Source organism: Dasypus novemcinctus, chromosome 19, assembly GCF_030445035.2.
Source record: "Dasypus novemcinctus isolate mDasNov1 chromosome 19, mDasNov1.1.hap2, whole genome shotgun sequence".
Taxonomy (NCBI): Eukaryota; Metazoa; Chordata; class Mammalia; order Cingulata; family Dasypodidae; genus Dasypus; species Dasypus novemcinctus.
The window spans coordinates 64,657,194-64,678,399 of NC_080691.1; the positions used below are offsets into that span (position 1 = coordinate 64,657,194).

Sequence of the window (21,206 nt, forward strand, 5' to 3'; positions counted from 1 at the left end):
AATGGTCCACATCATAACCCACACTCTTCCACGTTCCATCCAGTGGGCCATGGGAGGACATACAATGTACAGTAACTGTCCCTGCAGCATCACCCAGGACAACTCCAAGTCCCGAAAACACCTCCACATCTCATCTCTTCCTCCCATTCCCCACACCCAGCAGCCACCATGGCCACTTTCTCCACACCAATGCCACATTTTCTTCGATTTCTAATCACAATAGTTCATGAATAGAATATCAGTAAGTCCACTCTAATCCATATTCTATTCCTCCATCCTGTGGACCTTGGAATGGTTGTGTCCACTCCACATCTATATCAAGAGGGGGCTTAGATTCCACATGGATGCTGGATGCAATCCTCCTGCTTTCAGTTGTAGGCACTCTTGGCTCCATGGTGTGGTGGTTGGCCTTCTTCAACTCCATGTTAGCTGATTGGGGTAAGTCCAATAAACCAGAGTATAGGAGCTGAAGTCTGTTGAAGCTCAGGGTCTGGATATCATATGGTCAGTCCAGACATTCAGATCCCCAGGGTATATATTAAAGCCCAGCACCAGCTACTGTTCTGGTAAAAGTAACATGAGAGGCTTGTGAAAAAAAGATCACATCTGAGTCCAGCTCCATCACACAGAAACACAAACTCCAAAGAAAGGCCAACTGACATGACACTGAACTCCATCTGCCATGACCGTAGAACCTGTGGAACTCTGTATCCCTCAGAAGAACCAGTACCCAGGGTTGTATATACTTTATCTGTCTCTGGGACTCTGTTGAGGTGTGCATAAGGGCAACCCCTCTGATAACCTCCTGGCTCCTTTTTGGAGACTCATAGCCATGTAAACTCATTTGTCCTTTCCATTTTCCCCCAGATTCAGGTCAAAAAGCATCTTTAACTCCTGGTATTATATGTAGACTGAGATATTCTGCTGGTCCGACTTGACCCTTTTATTCAAGGTCATTTTCTAGTTACATCATCAGCTGGTACTTGGTAGTAATCCCTCAGGGCCAGGGAGACTCATCCCTGGGAGTCATGTCCCATGCTGGGGTGAAGGCAATGCATTTACATGCTGAGTTTGGCTTGAGTGGCCACATTTGAGCAACACGGAGGCTCTCAGGAGGTAACTCTTAGGCACCCTGCAGCTCTAAGCCTTGTTCTTATTTCAGGTGCACAGGGTAACAAGCATAATCATTAGTATCAGGGGCTCATTGTTGGACCTTCATTCTTTTTTGGTCTTTGCTGTTGTACTTGGGGGATTGTTGCTCTTTCCTTAGTGACTGTGATAGAGTTCTCCTGGCTAGGAACTCAGCACTCCCTCAGTTGTTGTTTTTAATTGTATCCACTATGAAAATATCCAAACATTTTTATGTACCCTGGATACAGGTAGAACTCCCTGCTAACCATGTGTGCGCTGTCAATAATATCCCACACCAGTATTCCTCCGCTGCCATTTTTGAACCTTCCTGTGATCAAAAACTTCCTGAAAAGTGAAGCCCAATACATTGCCAGGTTCCCTTAATAGTAAAATGGAATATAGTGATGAGTTTAAAGGTTAGATATAGAATACATATTAATTTGGAAAAATTACGGTAAAAATAAATTGGGGCATCAAAAAATTTAAAAATGCAAAAGGTTCATTTTTGATGTCTTGCCTTCTATCACTGCAATAAGTGTTGCCCTGTATGCAAATTGGCAAGGCAACCACCTCCGTCCTTTCCTCAGTGTCTATGTCCCATCCTCTTCTTTTCTTTTTTCTAATAAGCTTATCCTCACAAGCGTTTTAGATCACAGTAATTCATATATAAAATATATAGTACTCCCGCATATCCAACAGAAAACCTTTTCCCTTCCACAAGAATAATTTTTTTATATATTCATACTATATTTACTGAAACAGATCTACAGATATTGAAACAATAGCTTTCAAACAAGGTAACTCTTACAATTTTCTAAAATTTTAGTTATCTTATGTTTTACATTATGATTTACATTTTAGCCTATCAGCCCTTGTATATTTTTGGTGTAATTTTTCATGTCTTACATACATCCTTGTGTACTCTTGTGAAACACTTCTATTGCCCACACAGTTACATGGGTTCCATTTGTTCAATACCTCTTTCACCCTCCCCTTAGGGCCCAGAGTGAAAGTCAGTCTTCATTGCTTGAAAGGCCATGTGTTCAGAGATACTTGCAAGAGTGTTGAGGGCTTGACATGCTCAAGTGCCCTAATGCCCTGGGAGCTACCATTTCTCTTGAGAGATACAGTTCCCTCAATTTGATGGCATCAGTCCTGCCCGGATTGTGGGTATATCTTCACTCTCATTATATGGGTCTCTATCCAATGATATAACCCACTACGGCAAAATGAGCATTCACATATTCCCTAGGAGCCTGTCCTGCATCAGATTATCCCCTCTAAGCATCTTAAACAGGTAACTTTCCTTATTATATTTTTGAAAAGGTTTTCTCAGCATTATACTCTCAACGAGCACCTGACAATCTCCTAAATTTGTATGCTGCCCCACCCTTCCCCCAATTTCGTGGGCAATATTACCCATCCTCTCCTCCCATCTCTAGCCACCCTCGAGCCCACAAAGCCCCACTCAAAGGTAACCCTATGCCCCCATTTTATCCCTCCCTTGTACACATACTTACCTCCAACTTATCATAGATTTCACGCATGTAGGTGTCAGCTTACATCCTTCCTATACCCCCCAATTTCCTGTAAGCCTATCATCCAGTCTCTAGCTCTCTGAGGCAGCTTGGTTTACTTATTTCATATCATTGAGGTCATGTAGTATTTGTCCTTCAATGCCTGGGATGCTTCACTCAACATAAGGTTCTCAAGATTCTTCCATGTTATCATGTGTGTTTGTAGTGCATTCCCTGTTAAAACTGAGTAGTATTCCATTGTATGTATATACCACATTTTATTTATCCATTCACCTGTTAATAGGCATTTGAGTTGACTCCAACTTTTGGCAATAGTGAACAATGCTGCTATGAACATTGGTATACATATATCTGTTTGTGTCCTTGTTTTCCGTTCTGCTGGGTATATACCCAGCAGTGGAATTGCTGGGTCATATGGCAAATCTATGGCTCGTTTTTTGAGAAAACTCCAAACTGTCCTCCAGAATGGTTGGATCCTTCTGGATTCCCACCAGCAGTGGATGAGTGTCCCCATTCCTCCACATCCTCTCCAGCATTTGTAGTCTTCTCTTTTTTTAATAGCTGCCAATCTTATGGGAGTAAGATAGTATCTCCTTATAGTTTTGATTTGCATTTCCCTGATAGCTAGAGATTTGGAGCATTTTCTCATGTGCTTTTTATCTATTTTTATTTCTTATTTGGAGAAGTGTCTGTTGAAATTTTTCCCCATTTTTTAAACGGCTTGTTTACCTTTTAATTTCACGATATAGGAGTTCTTTACATATGCAAGTTATAAGTCTCCTATCTGAAATATGGTTACCAAATATTTTCTCGCATTGTGCAGGCTCTCTTTTCACTTCCTTGACAAACTCCTTTGAGGTGCAGAAGGCATTAATTTTGAGGAAGTCCCATTTATCTATTTGTTCTTTTGCTGCTCATGCTTTTAGTGTGAAGTTTATGAAGCCATTTCCTATTACAACATCTTGTATATGCTTCCCTACACTGCTTTCAGAAGTCTTTATGGTCTTGGCTCTTATATTTAGGTCTTTGATCCAACTTGAGTTGATTTTGTATAAGGTGTGAGATGGTAATCCTCTTTCATTCTTTTACATATGGATATCCAGTTCTCCAGGCACCATTTGTTGAAAAGGCCATTCTCTCCCAGTTGAGAGATTTTGGTGGGTATTGAATATTATATGACTATATACATGAGGATCTATAGCAGAACTCTCAATTCAGTTCCATTGGTCTGTGTATCTCTCCTTGTGCCAATACCATACTGTTTTCACTACTGTAGCTTTATAGTATGTTTTGAAATCATGTAGTGTGATTCCTCCAATTTCATTTTTTTTTCAATATGTCTTTGGCTATTCAGGGCCTCTTTCATTTCCAAATAAATTTCATAGCTAGTTTTTCTAGTTCCTTAAAGAAAGCTGTGTTGATTTTTATTGAGATTGCATTGAATGTTTAGATCAGTTTTGGTAGGATAGACATCTTAATAATACTTAGTCTTCCTATCCATGAACAGGGAATATTCTTCCATTTATTTAGGTCTTCTTTGATTTCCTTGAACAGTCTTGTGTAACTATCTGTGTATAAGTTTTTTACATCTTTATTTAAATTTATTCCTATTTATTTGTTTTTTTATTGACTATTGTAAATGGTATTTGTTTCTTGATTTCCTCCTGAGCTTGCTCATTATTGGTGTAGAGAAATGCTACTGATTTTTGTGCATTGATCTTATAACCTGTGATTTTACTAAACTCATTTATGAGTTCTAGGAGCTTTGTTGTAGACCACTCAGGGTTTTCTATGTATAGGATCATGTCATCTGCAAATAATGAATATTTGACTTCTTCCTTTCCAATTTGAATGCCTTTTATATCTGGTTCTTACCTCAGTGCTCGAGCAAGTACTTCTAAGACAATGTTAAATAGAAGGGGAGACAATGGGCATCCTTGTCTTGTTCCTGATCTAAGAGGGAAGGATTTTAGGATTTCACCATTGTAAACGATGTTGGCTATGGGTTTTCCATATATACTCTCTATCATGTTCAGAAAGTTTCCTTGTATTCCGATCTTTGAAGTGTTTTTATCAAGAAAGGGTGCTGTATTTTGTCAAATGCTTTTTCTGCATCTATAGATATAAGCATGTGATTTTTTTCCTTCTATCTGTTTATATGGTGTATTCCATTGACTGATTTTCTTATGTTGAACCATCCTTGCATACCTGGAATGAATCCCACTTGGTCATGGTGTATAATTCTTTTAATATGTTGTTGAACATGGTTAGCACGTATTTTGTTGAGGATTTTTGCATCTAGGTTCATTAGAGAAATTAGTCTGTAATTTTCCTTTCTTGTGGTGTCTTTCTTTGGCTTTGGTACTAGGGTAATGTTGGCATCATAGAATGAGTTCAGTAATGTTCCTTCTGTTTTGATTTTTTGAAAGAGTTTCAGCAGGACTGGTGTTAGTTCTTTCTGGAATGTTTTGTAGAATTCACCTGCAAAGCCATCTGGCCCTGAACTCTTCTTAGTTTGGCATTTTTTAATGACTGATTCCTATCTCTTTACTTGTGATTGGTTTGCTGAGATCATCAATTTCTTCTTTTGTCAACATAGGCCACTTATGTGCTTCTAAGAATTTGTCCATTTCCTCTGAATTTTCATTTTTGTTGGAATATAGTTTTTCAAAGTATCCTCTTAAGATCGTCTTTATTTCGGTGAGTTGGTTGGTGATATCTCCTATCTCGGTTCTTATTTTCTGTATTTGCATCTTCTCTCTTTTTTTCTTTGTTAGTCTAGCAAAGGGTTTGTCAATTTTATTAATCTTCTTAAAGAACCAGCTCTTGGTTTTGTTTATCTTTGCAAGTGCTTTCTTATTTCTATTTCATTTAGTTCTGCTCTTATCTTTGTTATTTCTTTCTTTCTTATTACTGTGGGGTTACTTTGTTGTTTTTTTACTAATTCCTCCAATGTGCAGTTAGTTCTTCAATTTTTGCTCTTCTTTTTGATGTATGTATTTATGGCTATAAATTTCCCTCTCAGTACTGCTTTTGCTGCATCCAATAAGTTTTGGTATGTCGTGTTATTATTGTTATTAGTTTCAAGGTAGTTATTAATTTATTTTGAGATTTCCTCTTTGACCCACTGTTTTTCTAAGAGTGTGCTGTTTAATTTCCATATCTTGGTGTGAAATATGGCCCTCTGGTCCTTGCAGATTTTCAGCTTCACTCCACTGTGGTCAGAGATATTATTTTGTATGATTTCAATCTTTCTGAATTCATGAGCCTTCCTTTGTGGCCTAGCACAAGTTCTATCTTGGAGAATGATCCATGTGCACTTGAGAAAAATGTATAACCTGCTGTATTCGGGTGTAATGATCTGCATATGTCTATTAGATCCAGCTCCTCTAATATACTGTTCTAAGTTTTCTTTCTTTAGTGATTCTCCTTTGAGATGTTCTGTCCAAAGTTGATAGTGGTGTATTAAAATCTCTCACTATAATTTTAGAGACATCTATTCTTTCACTTAGTTTTTCCAGTGTTTGCCCCTCATATCTGGTGGCTCCCTTGTTAGGAGCATAAATATTTATGATTGTTTGTTCTTCTTGAGAGATTGTCTATTTCACTAATATGTAGAATCCCTCTTTATCTCTCACAATTGTTTTGCCTTGAAAGTCTATTTTGTCTGATATTAATATAGCTACTCCTGCCTTTTTTTGGTTATTGTTTGCTTGTAAGATTGCTTTCCAACCATTCACTCTCAACCTCCATGAATCCCTGGGTCTAAGATGTGTTTCTTGTTGACAGAGTATAGATGGGTCATATTTCCTTATCCAATATCCCAGTCTGAATCTTTTGATAGGTGAGTTTAATCCATTGACATTTAATGTTATTACTTTCAAGGAATTATTTATGTTAGCCATATTTTGATTGGACTTGTGTTTCTTGTATTTTGTTTGTTTGTTTCCTTCCCCTTTTGTCTTTTTTTTTTAAGTATAAATGAGTTTGTTTTGTTTTTTTTTTAGGTTTTCCCATTTATTTATTTACTTATTTTAGTTTTTTATTATTTTTTAATTCATTTTTTAATATTACATTCAAAAAATATGATGTCCCCATGACCTGCCAACCCCCTCATCCCATTACTCCCCCCATAGCAATATTCTCCTGAATCATCATGACATATTCATTGCATTTGGTGAATACATCTCTGAGCATAACTGCACCTCATGGTCAATGGGCCACATCATAGCCCACACTCTCCCACGTTCCATCCAGTGGGCCATGGTAGTAGCTACAATGTCTGGTAATTGTCCCTGCAGGATCACCCAGGACAACTCCAAGTCCCAAAAACGCTTCCACATCTCATCTCTTCCTCCCATTCCCCACACCCAGCAGCCACCATGGCCACTTTCTCCACACCAATGCCACATTTTGCCTGATATTAATATAGCTACTCCTGCCTTTTTTTTGGTTATTGTTTGCTTGTAAAATTGCTTTCCAACCATTCACTTTCAACCGCCATGAATCTCTGGGTCTAAGATGTTTTTCTTGTAGACAGCATATAGATGGGTCATATTACCTTATCCAATGTCCCAGTCTGAATCTTTTCATAGGTGAGTTTAGTCCATTGACATTCAGTGTTATTACTTTCATGGAATTATTTATGTTAGCCATATTTTGATTGGAATTGTGTTTGTCATATTTTGTTTCTTTTTTCCCTTCTCCTTTTTTTCATTTTTGTTGCTCTTACACTCTCCTCCAACTCTGCCTCTCCTGTTTTTTCCTTTCTTCCTGCAGAACTCCCTTTAGTATTTCTTGAAGAGGAGGTTTCGTGTTGGCATACTCTTTCAGTTTCTGTTTATCTGTGAATATTTTGAACTCTCCATCATTTTTGAATGCTAGTTTAGCTGGGTAGAGTATTCTTGGTTAGAAATTTTTTTATTTTAGTACCTTGACTATACCATACCACTGCCTTCTTGCCTCCGTGTTTTCCGATGAGAAATCAGCACTTAATCTTATGGAGCCTCCCTTGTATGTGATGGTTTTCTCTTCTCTTGCTGCTTTTAGAATTTTTTGTTTGTCCTGAGCATTGGATAATTTGACAAGTATATGTCTTGGGGTGGATCTGTTGGGATTTATAGTGTTTGGGGTGCGTTGTGCTTCCTGGACATGTACATCCATCTCTCTCAGTAGATTTGGGGAGTTTTCAGCCATTATTTCCTCCAACACACCTTCTGTACCCTTTCCCTTCTCCTCCTTCTGGAATGCCTATAATACATATGTTTGTGCATTTTGCATTATCATTCAGATTCCTAAGTCTTAGCTGGATTTTTTCTGCCTTTTTATCGATCAGTTCTACTATCTGTTTGATTTCAGATGTACTGTCTTCCATGTCACTAATTCTCTCCTCTGCCTCTTCTAATCTGCTGCTGTTTGGTGAGAGTGTATTTTTGATTTCTTGAACTGTGGTGTTCATCAACATCATATCTGTTGTCTTTTCATGTATGTGTGCAATTTCCTCTCCAAGTGTTTTCTTCATATTGTTAATCTCTTTGTTTACTTCATTAAGTTGGCCTGTAATATATGTTTTGAGATCTTTAATTACTTGTTTGATGTTCTGCTCCCCTTCCTGGTTTTTAGTTTGCTCATTGGATTCAGCCATGTTTTCCTGATTATTGTTTTGTGTTGTAGTTTTTTGTTGCTGTCTGGTCATCATTTTATCTTAATGGGTTTAATCAGTTCCTTAGCTTCTTTGTCTAGTCTTGGGAATTAATTAGTTGTTCTTGCTTAAGTGTTATGTTTTCTCTTTGTCACTTTGTTCTTCTTACTCTATTTTCTTGTTGCTGGATAAGGTCACTTTGAAGGAAAATATTAGGGCCAGGGAAAGCAAAATAAGTAAGAAAAGAAAATGTGTACAATAGTATTGGTAATAAATGTTAACAGAGCAACAGTGTGAGATCTGGGAGAATGGATATTAGACTCATGTAAGTTTGTAGAGTTATAGCAGTCAATAGTGTACCTATAATGAGACAGTCAACTGAATATGGGGAGGAATATAGTATGAATTAAAAAGCTGATGTTTTCATGAGAGAGGGAAAGAGAAAAGAAAGACAATAATATCAATAGTGGATAGGGAGCCGGGTGGGGCCAGTCCAGGACGCGGCGGCGAGAGGCGGACGCCGGAGCCGGGCCGGGCCGCTGTAGCGAGCAGAGCCGGGCATAGCCGGGCCGGGCCGTGGCGGTGTACGGAGCCGGGCGGGGCCGGTGCAGGCCACGGCGGCGAGAGGCAGACGCCGGACCTGGGCCAGGCTGCTGTAGCGAGCGGAGCCAGGCGGAGCCGGGTCAGGCCGCAGCGGCGTAAGAAGCCGGGCAGAGCCCTTCCAGGCCTCCGCGGCGGGCAGCGGCGGGCAGAGCCGCGCCTGCAGAGGGGTTTCTGTTCTTTGTGTTTTTTTTTTTGTTTTGTTTTTTTAATTTATTTTACTTAATTTTTTTTTTTTTTTTTGGAGCATCTGCAGTACTGGGGAGTTCGTGGGCCCTGGGCGGCCTATTGGGGGTTTGTGGGAAGGGAGGTGCTTGCAGACCCATTTGGGCAGACAGATGGGGGGTTTTAGGGCAAAGCGGGGGGAAGTTGTTGTTTTAGATAGTGTTGCAATTGTGACACGCGTATACCTGTATCTCTCTTCCCCCTATCCGTTCCCCACCGTTTGCCCATCCTCTTTTTCTTTCTTCCTTTCTTCTTGTCTTTCTTTTTTTCTTTATTATAATTAGTTTTTTTTTTTCGGATTTCTCTTCCCTCTTGTCCCTCATCTTCCACTTATTTTATTTTAATTCAAGTATACAATAGGTGCTACAGGGAACACCTCACATTTGCTGGGTTTTCCCATCCTCCACTGCCTCATTTCTGTGTGAACTGATTTAGGCTATCTACATATCCCCCTTCCCCTGCATCTTGATATCCACTATCATCTACTGTCTCTCCTATATTCCACCCCCCACATCCTGTTCTTTGATCCACAAAGTGTCTAACTCTTAATTTCTAATACCTTTGTTCTGTTTTCTGTCTGTTATCCAGTCTTGAAACTATTACCTTTCTTTTCTTTTTCCCTCTCTCATGAAAACAATAGCTTTGTAGTTCATACCATATTCCTCCCATATTCAGTCATCTACTTCATAAAAGGTACTCTACCTACAGCTATAACTCTATACAATCTACATGAATCTAACCTCCATCCTTCCAGATCTCATATTCTTGCTTTGTTAACATACATCACCAATACAACTTTACACTTTTCCCTTGCTTACACAATTGCCTTTCCCCAACACTAATACTTTCCTCTAAAGTGAACTTAACCAACAACAAGTAACTAGAATAAGAAGAAAAAAGTGACAAAGAGAAGATATAACACCTGTGCAAAAATAACAACTAATTAACCTCCAAGAGTAGACAAAGAAGCTAAGGAACTGATTAAATTCGTCAAAATAAAGAGATGACCAGAAAGCAACAAAAATCTACGAACCAAACCAATAATCAGGAAAACATGGCTGAATCCAATCAACAAACCAATAACCACGAAGGGGAGCAAAACTTGGCACAAGCAATGAAAGATCTCAGAACATTTATCACCGACAAATTTGATGCAGTAATGAAAGAGGTTAACAACATGAAGACATCACTTGGAGGGGAAATTGCAGACATACGCAAAAACATAACAGATATGATGGGAATGAACACCACAGTTCAAGAAATCAAAAATACACTTGCAGCAAATATCAGCAGACTAGAAGAGACAGAGCAGAGAATTAGTGATGTGGAAGACAGTACATCAGAAATCAAACAGATAGTAGAAGGGGTCAATAAGAAGATAGAAAAAATCCAATTAGGATTTAGGGACCTGAATGACAATGCAAAACGCTCAAACATTCGTATTATAGGCATTCCAGAAGGTGAAGAGAAGGGAAAGGGGTCAGAAAGAGTGTTGCAGGAAATAATGGCTGAAAACTTCCCAAATCTACTGAAAGAGACAGATGTACATATCCAAGAAGCACAGCGCACTCCACAAGTCATAAACCCCAACAGGCCCACCCCAAGACATATACTTGTCAAATTATCCAATGCTCAAGACAAAGAGAAAATCCTAAAAGCAGCAAGAGAAAAGAAAACCATCACATACAAGGGAAGCTCAATTAGATTAAGTGCTGATTTCTCTTCTGAAACCATGGAGGCAAGAAGACAGTGGTATGATATAGTCAAGGTACTAAAGGAAAAAAATTTCCAACCGAGAATACTCTATCCAGCTAAACTAGCATTCAAACATGATGGAGAGTTCAAAATATTCGCAGACAAACAGAAACTGAAAGAGTATACCAACAAGAAACCTCCCCTTCAAGAAATTCTAAAGGGAGTTCTGCAGGAAGAAAGGAAAAAACAGGAAAGGCAAAGTTGGAGGAGAGTATAAGACCAACAACAACAACAAAAAAGACAAAAAAAAATATACAAACAAAATATGACAAACACAAATCCAATCAAAATATGGCTAACACAAATAATTCCTTGATAGTAATAACACTGAATGTCAATGGATTAAACTCACCTATCAAAAGATTCAGACTGGGACACTGGATAAGGAAATATGACCCATCCATATGCTGTCTACAAGAGACACATCTTAGACCCAGAGACGCATGGAGATTGAAAGTGAAAGGCTGGAAAACAATCATACAAGCTAACAATAACCAAAAAAAGGCAGGAGTAGCTATATTAATATCAGACAAAATAGACTTTAAATGTGAAACAATTGTGAGAGACAAAGAAGGATACTACATTTTAGTCAAAGGGAAAATCTGTCAAGAAGATCGAACAATCATAAATATCTATGCCCCTAACAAGGGTGCCTCTAAATACGTCAGGCAAACGCTGGAAAAACTAAGTGAAAGAATAGATACATCTACAATTATAGTGGGGGATTTTAATACACCACTATCAATTCTGGACAGAACATCTCAAAAGAGAATCACCAAAGAAACAAAACATCTGAATAGTATATTAGAGGAGCTGGATCTAATAGACATATATAGATCGCTACACCCAAACACAGCAGGATATACATTTTTCTCAAGCGCACATGGATCATTCTCCAAGATAGATCATATGCTAGGCCACAAAGAAAGGCTGAACGAATTCAGAAAGATTGAAATCATACAAAACATTATCTCTGACCACAGTGGAGTCAAGCTGGAGATTTGCAAGGGACAGAAGCCCAGATTTCACACCACGATTTGGAAATTAAACAGCACACTCTTAGAAAAACAGTGGGTCAAAGAGGAAATCTCAAAAGAAATCAATGACTACCTTGAAACAAATGATAATGATAACACAACATACGAAAATTTATGGGATGCAGCAAAACCAGTACAGAGAGGGAAGTTTATAGCCATAAATTCATATATCAAAAAAGAAGAAAGAGCAAAAATTGAAGAACTAACTGCACATTTGAAGGAATTAGAAAAACAACAACAAAGTAACCCAACAGGAAGAAGAAGGAAGGAAATAACAAAGATAAGAGCAGAACTAAATGAAATAGAAAATAAGAAAGCACTTGAACAGATAAACAAGACCAAGAGCTGGTTTTTTGAGAAGATTAACAAAATTGACAAACCTTTAGCAACACTAACAAAGAAAAAAAGAGAGAAGATGCAAATACACAAAATAAGAAATGAGAAAGGCGATATCACCACTGACCCCACAGAAATAAAGACTATCATAAGAGGATATTTTGAAAAACTATATTCCAACAAAAATGACAATCTAGAGGAAATGGACAAATTCCTAGAAACACATAAGTAGCCCATATTGACAAAAGAAGAAATTGATGATCTTAACAAACCAATCACAAGCAGAGAGATAGAATCAGTTATTAAAAATCTCCCAACTAAGAAGAGCCCAGGGCCAGATGGCTTCACAGGTGAATTCTACAAAACATTCCAGAAAGAACTGACACCAATCTTGCTGAAACTATTCCAAAACATCGAAACAGAAAGAATGTTACCCAACTCCTTCTATGATGCCAACATTACCCTAGTACCAAAGCCAAACAAAGACATCACAAAAAAGGAAAATTACAGACCAATTTCTCTAATGAACCTAGACGCAAAAATACTTAACAAAATACTTGCTAATCGTATTCAACAACACATTAAACGTATTATACACCACGACCAAGTGGGATTCATCCCAGGTATGCAAGGATGGTTCAACATAAGAAAATCAATCAACGTAATACACCATATAAACAGATTGAAGGAAAAAAATCACATGATTATATCTATTGATGCAGAAAAAGCATTTGACAAAATACAGCACCCTTTCTTGATAAAAACACTCCAAAAGATTGGAATACAAGGGAATTTTTTGAACATGATAAAGAGTATATATGAAAAACCTAAAGCCAATATTGTTTACAATGGAGAAATCCTAGACTCCTTCCCTCTAAACTCAGGAACAAGACAAGGATGCCCACTGTCTCCGCTCCTATTTAACATTGTCTTAGAAGTACTTGCTCGAGCACTGAGGCAAGAACCAGAAATAAAAGGCATTCAAATTGGAAAGGAAGAAGTCAAAATTTCATTATTTGCAGATGACATGATCCTATACATAGAAAACCCTGAGAGATCTACAACGAAGATTCTAGAACTCATAAATGAGTTTAGTAAAGTCACAGGTTATAAGATCAATGCGCAAAAATCAGTAGCATTTCTGTACACCAATAATGAGCAAGATCAGGAGGAAATCAAGAAACAAATACCATTCACAATAGTAAATAAAAAAATCAAATACTTAGGAATAAATTTAACTAAAGAGGTAAAGAACTTATACACCGAGAACTATACAAGATTTTTCAAGGAAATCAAAGAAGACCTAAATAAATGGAAGACTATTCCTTGTTCATGGATAGGAAGACTGAACATTATTAAGAAGTCTATCCTACCAAAACTGATCTACACATTCAATGCAATCCCAATAAAAATCAACGCAGCCTTCTTTAAGGAACTAGAAAAACTAACTATGAAATTTATTTGGAAAGGAAAGAGACCCCGAATAGCCAAAGACATACTGAAAAAGAAAAACGAAATTGGAGGAATCACACTACCTGACTTCAAAACATACTATAAAGCTACGGTGGTGAAAACAGCATGGTATTGGCATAAGGAGAGACACATAGACCAATGGAATCGAATTGAAAGCTCTGATATAGAACCTCACATATACAACCACATAATATTCGATAAAGCCACCAAACCCTCTCAACTGGGAGAGAGTGGCCTATTCAACAAATGGTGTCTGGAGAACTGGATAACCATATGTAGAAGAATGAAAGAGGATTACCATCTCACACCTTATACAAAGATCAACTCAAGATGGATCAAAGACCTAAATATAAGAGCCAAGACCATAAAAACCTTAGAAAGCAGTGTAGGGAAACATCTACAGGACCTTGTAATAGGAAATGGATTTATGAATATCTAACCAAAAGCACGAGCAGCAAAAGAACTAATAGATAAATGGGACTTCCTCAAAATTAAAGCCTTCTGCACCTCAAAGGAGTTTGTCAAGAAAGTAAAAAGGGAGCCCACACAGTGGGAGAAAATATTTGGCAATCATATATCTGATAAGAAACTTATAACTTGCATATATAAAGTACTCCTATATCTTGAAAATAAAAAGATAAACAACCCATTTAAAAAATGGGAAAAAGACTTAAACAGACACTTCTCCGAAGAAGAAATACAAATGGCAAGAAAGCACATGAAAAAATGTTCCAAATCTCTCGCTATCAGGGAAATGCAAATCAAAACTACAATTAGATACCATCTTACACCCATAAGATTGGCAGCTATGAAAAAAACAGAAGAATACAAGTGCTGGAGAGGATGTGAAGGAAGGGGAACACTCATCCACTGCTGGTGGGAATGCAGAAGGATCCATCCATTCTGGAGGACAGTATGGCGGTTTCTCAAAAAACTAGCCATAGATTTGCCATATGACCCAGCAATACCACTGCTGGGTATATACCCAGCAGAACTGAAAACAAGGACACAAACCGATATATGTACACCAATGTTCATAGCAGCATTGTTCACTATTGCCAAAAGTTGGAATCAACCCAAATGCCCATCAACAGATGAGTGGATCAATAAAATGTGGTATATACACACAATGGAATACTACTCGGCTGTAAGAACAAACACACTACAAACACATGTGATAACATGGATGAATCTTGAGAACCTTATGTTGAGTGAAGCAACCCAGACATTGAAGGACAAATACTACATGACCTCAATGATATGAAATAAACAAGCTGCCCTAGATAGCAAGAGACTGAACGATAGGCTTACAGGAAATCGGAGGGTGGAGGAAGGATATGAGCCGATGTCTGCAGGGATGGAATTTAAGACGAGATGGTGGTAAGTATGAACACAAAGAAGAGATAAAAGGGGGGCAAGGGGTTGCCTTTGGTTGGGGCTTTGCGGGTTTGAGGGTGGCTGGGGAGGGACGGATGGGTAACGTTGCCCAAAAGTGGGGGGAGGGAGGGGTAGCATACGAACACAGGAGAGGGTCAGGTGTTGGTGGAGAGTAAAATGCCGAGAAAATCATATCAAAATATAATAAAGAGGGTTACCTGTTTAGAATGCTCGGAGGGGAGGGTCTGATGCAGGACGGGCTCCTGGGGAATGTCTAAATGCTCATTCTGCCAGAGTGGGTGCCACCATGGGGTAGAAACCCAAGTAGTGAGAGTGGGGGTGGACCCACATCCTGGGGAAGACTAATGCCATCAAATAGAGGGAACTGTATCCCTCGAGAGAAAGGGTGGCTCCCAGGGCATTGGGGCAGTTGAGCAAGTTAGGCCCTGAACACTATTCCATCTATCTCTGGAAGTGGCTCCTCAGGAAACGGAGGTTGGCTGTCACTGTGGGCACCAAGGTGGAAGGGAAAATGGACGTTAAATGTGTGGAACCAAAGTAAATGGGGGTAAGAGAGGAGTTTCTTGAGAGTACACAAGGATGGATATAAAACATGTAATATTACACCATAACATATAGGAGATGACAGACTGATAATGTAAACCATAATGTAAAACATAGGATAACTAAAAATGTAAAGAACTGTGTATCCTAAAGTATGCACCATAATGTAAGCACAGATGTCACCTTGTTAGAAAGCTAATGTCTCAGACTCTGTACATCACTTTAAGTAAATATGATATGAATAGGGCATAAGAGTATCACTGTGGAAGGGAAAAGGTTTTCTGGTGGATGTGTGGGAGTGCTGTATATTATATATATACATTGCTGTGGTCTAGGACTCCTGTGAAGAAAAGCTGAATAATTAGGGGGGCGGAAAAAAAAAAAAAAAGAAAAAGATAGGATGTGGAATTTTTTCAAGTCAACATTCTTTATCTAAGTTCTTTATCTAATTTTATCCAAGTTCTTTATCTATCCTTTAAACCCATCGCTATATGCCATTCCCTAGTAAGGGACCATGACATTATATTGGGCTTCAAATTTCGGGGAGTTCTGGATCACAGAGTGTTTCAACAATGGCAATGGAGGGATACTGGTATGGGATACCAATGACAGGTGATATATGGCTGACAGGGAGCTGTACAGAACATATGTCCAGGGTGCATGGTAATGTTTGGATATACTCATAGTGGCAAAAATTAAAAACCACAGTAGGGGGGGTACTGGGTTCCTGGCCAGTGGTGCTCTGTCGTGGTCCCTAGGGGAGCAGCGACCGTCTCCCAGGTACAGTGGCGGGGACCGGGAGGGAGTGAGGGTTCAACAGTGAGCCCCTGATGCTAATGACTATGCTTCTGAGCTGACAAACCTAAAATAAGAACAAGGTCTAGAGCAACATTGTGCCTGGGAATTTCCTCCTGTCAGCCTTCATGTTACTCAAATGTGGCCAGTCTCGAAGCCAAACTCAGCATGTAAATGCAATGCCTTCCCCCCAGCGTGGGACATGACACCCGGGGATGAGCCTCCCTGGCAACGAGGGACCACTATCAACTACCAACTGATGATGCAACTGGAAAATGACCTTATACGGAAGGTTCAATGCGGATCAGCAGAATATCCATGTCTACATAAAATACCATGACTTTAAAATGTTGTTTGACCTAAAGTAAGGGGGAAATGGAAAGGAGAAATGAGTTTATATGGCTACGAGTTTCTAAAAAAGAGTCTGGAGGCTGGCAGAAGGATTGCCCTCATGCACAACTGAGCAGAGTCAGAGAGACAGATAAAGCAGATACAACCCCCAGATATTGGTTCCTTTGAGGGCTAAAGAGACCCGTGGGAGTTATGGTCATGGCCGATGGGGTTAACTACCAGGGCAGATGGCCCCTCTTTGGAAAGGGTGTTTATGTGTGATGAATCTGGACTCAGATGGGATCTCCCTTCATAAGACTTTCATGCTAATGTGCTGGAGGTGCAGTTAATGTTGGGGTTTAAGATATATTTAGGGGATTTGAATCTCTGGACTGACAATGTGATAGCCAGGTCCTGAGCCTCAACAGACTCCAGCACCTACAATCTGATCTATTGGACTTACCACACTCAGCTAAGATGGAGTTGAAGAAGGACAACCACCACACCATGGAGCCTAGAGTGATTACAACTGAAAATGGGAGGATTGCATCCAGCATCCATGTGGAATCTGAGCCTCCTCTTGACATAGAGGTGCAATGGACACAACCAATCCAATGTCCACATAGAAGAGGTGGCATTGGATTGGGAAAAGTGGACATGGTGGCTGATGGGTATGGGGAAAGGCAGGAAGAGATGAGAGGTGGAGGTGTCTTTGGGACATGGAGCTGCCCTGGATGGTGCTTCAGAGGTAATCACCGGACATTGTAAATCCTCACAGGGCCCACTGGATGGAATGGAGGAGAGTATGGGCCATGATGTGAACCATTGTCTATGAGGTGCAGAGGTGCCCAAAGATGTACTTACCAAATCCAATGGATGTGTCATGATGATGGGAACGAGTGTTGTTGGGGGGGGGGAGAGGGGGGGCGGGGGGGTGGGTTTGAATGGGACCTCACATATATATTTTTAATGTAATATTATTACAAAGTCAATTAAAAAAAAAGAGTGGATAAAAGACAGAAGACAGAAAAAGGTAATAGAAATTAAAAGTTAGACAATTTGGGGGCCAAAGAAAGGGAGATTGAATGTAAGAAAGTGAGTAGATGATGGAGGATAGCAAGATGTGGGGGAAAGGGGTAGTGTAGGTGGCCAAAATCAATAACACAGAAAAGAGGAAAAGAGGATAAGGAAACACAGCAAGTGTGAAGCACTCCCTGTATCACCTAATATATAAAATATAAAATAAAATAAAATAAGAAAAAGCTAAAATTTAAAAAAGAGAAGTATGAAAGAGGATGGGCAAAGAAAAGGGGGGAAACAAGCAAGAAAAAGAAAAGGAGAAAAATAAATAAATAAACAAATAAGGACCTTGGGGGATAAAATGGGAGAAAAGACCAGGAGATAATGCAGTATTAGCAACCAAGACAAGAAAATAGAAAAAAAAAAAAAACCCACAAATACCGAGGCCTAGGATAATCAAGGACTTCAGATGGACCTTAGGGCATGGTGGATTCACTGATGGGAATTCTGTGATATTGCAGACTCAAGGTGTGTGAGTCTCTGGAGCATGGGCCACCACGGTTTAGGGGAAACAGACCTGGGAACCATGCATCCAGTTAACAGGGGGCCTGGAAGCACCACTGGGCAACACAGCCTTCAGGGATCCCTGCAGCTGGGCACCAGCCCTAGGAGGAGGGGTCCCTCCCTCAAACTCTGACCGTGTCAGAACCCAAAATTCCAACTCTCACAGGAATCTCTTCTGTCACTGTTTCACCAAATCAACATCCAGGCACCTCCTGCCCTGCAAGCCCCCAAAACAGCCTGCTGGGGATGCTGCTGCACTACAAAGTGTTCAGGGACTGCCATGGATGGGCTGCCAGCCCTCAGTGGAAGGGTTCCTCCTAGAATTTCTGACCTCCGTGTCAGAAACCTGAAGTTCCACCTCTTGCAAGAATCTCTTCTGTCACTGTCTCGCCAAATCTACTTCCAGACACCTCCTTCCCTGCAAGCCCCCATAACAGCCCGCTCAGGGTTTTGGAGCACCCCACACAACAATGACCCCAGGGATCACTGCGGCCTGGCCGCCAGCCCTAGGGGGAGGGGTTCCAGCCAGAACCTCTGACCTCTGTGTCAGAAACCCAAAATTCCACCTCTTGCAAGAATCTCCTCCATCACTGTCTCACCAAATCGACTTCCAGACACCTCCCACCCTGCAAGCCCCCGAAACAGCCTGCTCAGGGCTTGGGAACTCCCCAGCACAGTGAAGACTCCAGGAGTTGCCACCACCAGTGTTCCGCCAGCCCCAGGGGGAAGGGTCCATGCACAACCCTGACCTCCATGAAAGAGACCCAAAATTCTACCTCTTACAAGAATCTCCTCTGTCACAGTCCCACAAATTGACGTACAGACACCTCCTGCCCTGCACACACCCGAAACAGCCTGGTCCAGCAGGACTCCAACCCTACTCAGCCGCTTCTTTGCAGGAGAGATTATAAGGTGCACTCACTCAGACTCCATCTTGCCCTGCCTCCTCCCAAGCCATTGCATATTTTGTCATAACCTGCAAAATTCTGTGGGAAAGAGTTTAAGCTATAATGTAAACCATATTCAATGGTTAGTAGCATGCTTCAATTTTTGTTCATCAGTTGTGACAGATATACCACACCAATGAAGAATGTTGATGAGGAAGAGTATGGTAGGGTGGTATATGGTTATTCTTTATATTTTTATGCATCATTTATATAATCTAAAGTTTATTTAAAAATAAAAATATTAAGTAAAGAAAAAAATTGTCATGATATAATATTTCCCGGGAGGGTGGAGGTGTGAACGGGACTCTCCATGGAACTGGTGGGAATATAAATTGGTCAACATCTGTTGAAAAAAAAAATGCAGCTGCTTTGACCATCCCACTTCTAAGAATTTCTGGCATATATGCAAATGTTCATGAACACTAGGATGCCATTACTATCTTGTAGAAACCAAAATCTGGAACCAACTTAATTGTCCTCTCAGTAGTTGATTTTTTAAATAAGTATGGTCCATTCATACTATGAAATACTAAATAGACATGAAAAAAAGAATGAGGAGCTCTCAATCTCTATTATAAATCAGGAAAAGAAAAGGAATAGGACAGTGGATAATATATTACCATTTGTGGGAAATGAAATGTACTTAGAATATTGCTGGAAGGATATATAGGAAACTGATAGCTCTACCTACTACTAAAGGGGGATATAAGGAGAAATGGCAAGAAAGTTCATTTTTAATGTCTGCTTTCTGTACCAGGTGCATGCATTAGCTATTAGGGGGAGGGAAGCATAGAAAAGTTGGAAAAGAGGGTATTTAGAGGGCAATGGAAGTTTTCTGCATGATCTTGCAATGATGGATACAGGGTATGTTAAATTTCATCAAAAATTTTATAAAACTATAGTCTAAAGTGTAAACCATAATGTGAAACATTGACAATGTTGGTAGCTCTGTATCAATTTTTGTATACCAGTTGTAGCAAGTGTACAATCCACATGTAAAAAAGATATTGATACAAGGTGGTGGAAAGGAGAGAGGATGTTGTGTATATAGGAGTCCCCTATATTCTGTATGTGAATTTACTGTTACCTAAAACTCCTTTGAAGACAAAATGAGAAAAAAAAGACACTGGGGAAAAAAAAGACACTGAAGAAAATCCCACTGTACATACAGTATGACAGATATTACAGTGTTGAAAGGCAGAACATCAAAACATTTTCAAATATTTTTCATTTTTTAATTAACATACTATTTTTTTACTTTAGTTTTAGTTTTTTTTCTAAATTACCCTGTGTTTTGTTTCTCATGTTTAAACCTATGGTTATTATTTCATTTTCCTAGTAATTGTATTTGCAAATATTCTGGGCTTCATTTTTGAAGAAGTTTTGGATCACAGAAGGTCAGGGGAGTACTGGTGGTGTGATGTGTCAGTGTCAATGATGGGGGATATGTGGGAGGCAATTCACCTGGGCTTACATATAAGGTATATAAATGAATTAAAGTGTTCATGGGGCATTGTTACAGTGGGTAGAGGCTGACCCAACTGAAAGAATATTGAATTCCCCATTCTGGGATGTTCTGCCACATTCTCTAATGAAACAGCAACAAGCACCCAAGTACAGGAACAATGACTAGTATCCATTGATGGGTCCTTGATATTTATGACTATCCTTATGAGCCTTTGTTCTTGAAGTTGCAATGTAGCCTAGTGTTGTAAGATGCCTATGAGTTACCTCCTGAGAGCCTTCCTGTTGCTTAAATGTGGCATCTCTCTGAGCCAAACTTGGGATGTAAATGCATTACCTTCCCCTCAGCATGGGACATGACTCCTGGGGCTGTGCTTCCGTGGCACCAAGGGATTACTACCAAACACCA

The 21,206-nt window shown here is 39.6% G+C and overlaps 1 protein-coding gene across 1 annotated transcript in view; it reads right to left on the bottom strand.

Annotated features, from left to right (window-relative positions):
• Positions 1–8,770: 8,770 nt before the first annotated feature.
• LOC131274488 (uncharacterized) overlaps positions 8,771–21,206 on the bottom strand; it is a 44,307-nt gene continuing 31,871 nt past the window's right edge. Inside the window, exon 3 of the mRNA XM_071209679.1 lies at positions 8,771–9,070. Within this exon, the coding sequence (XP_071065780.1) occupies positions 8,771–9,070 (300 nt within the window). The remainder of the gene's footprint in view (positions 9,071–21,206) is intronic.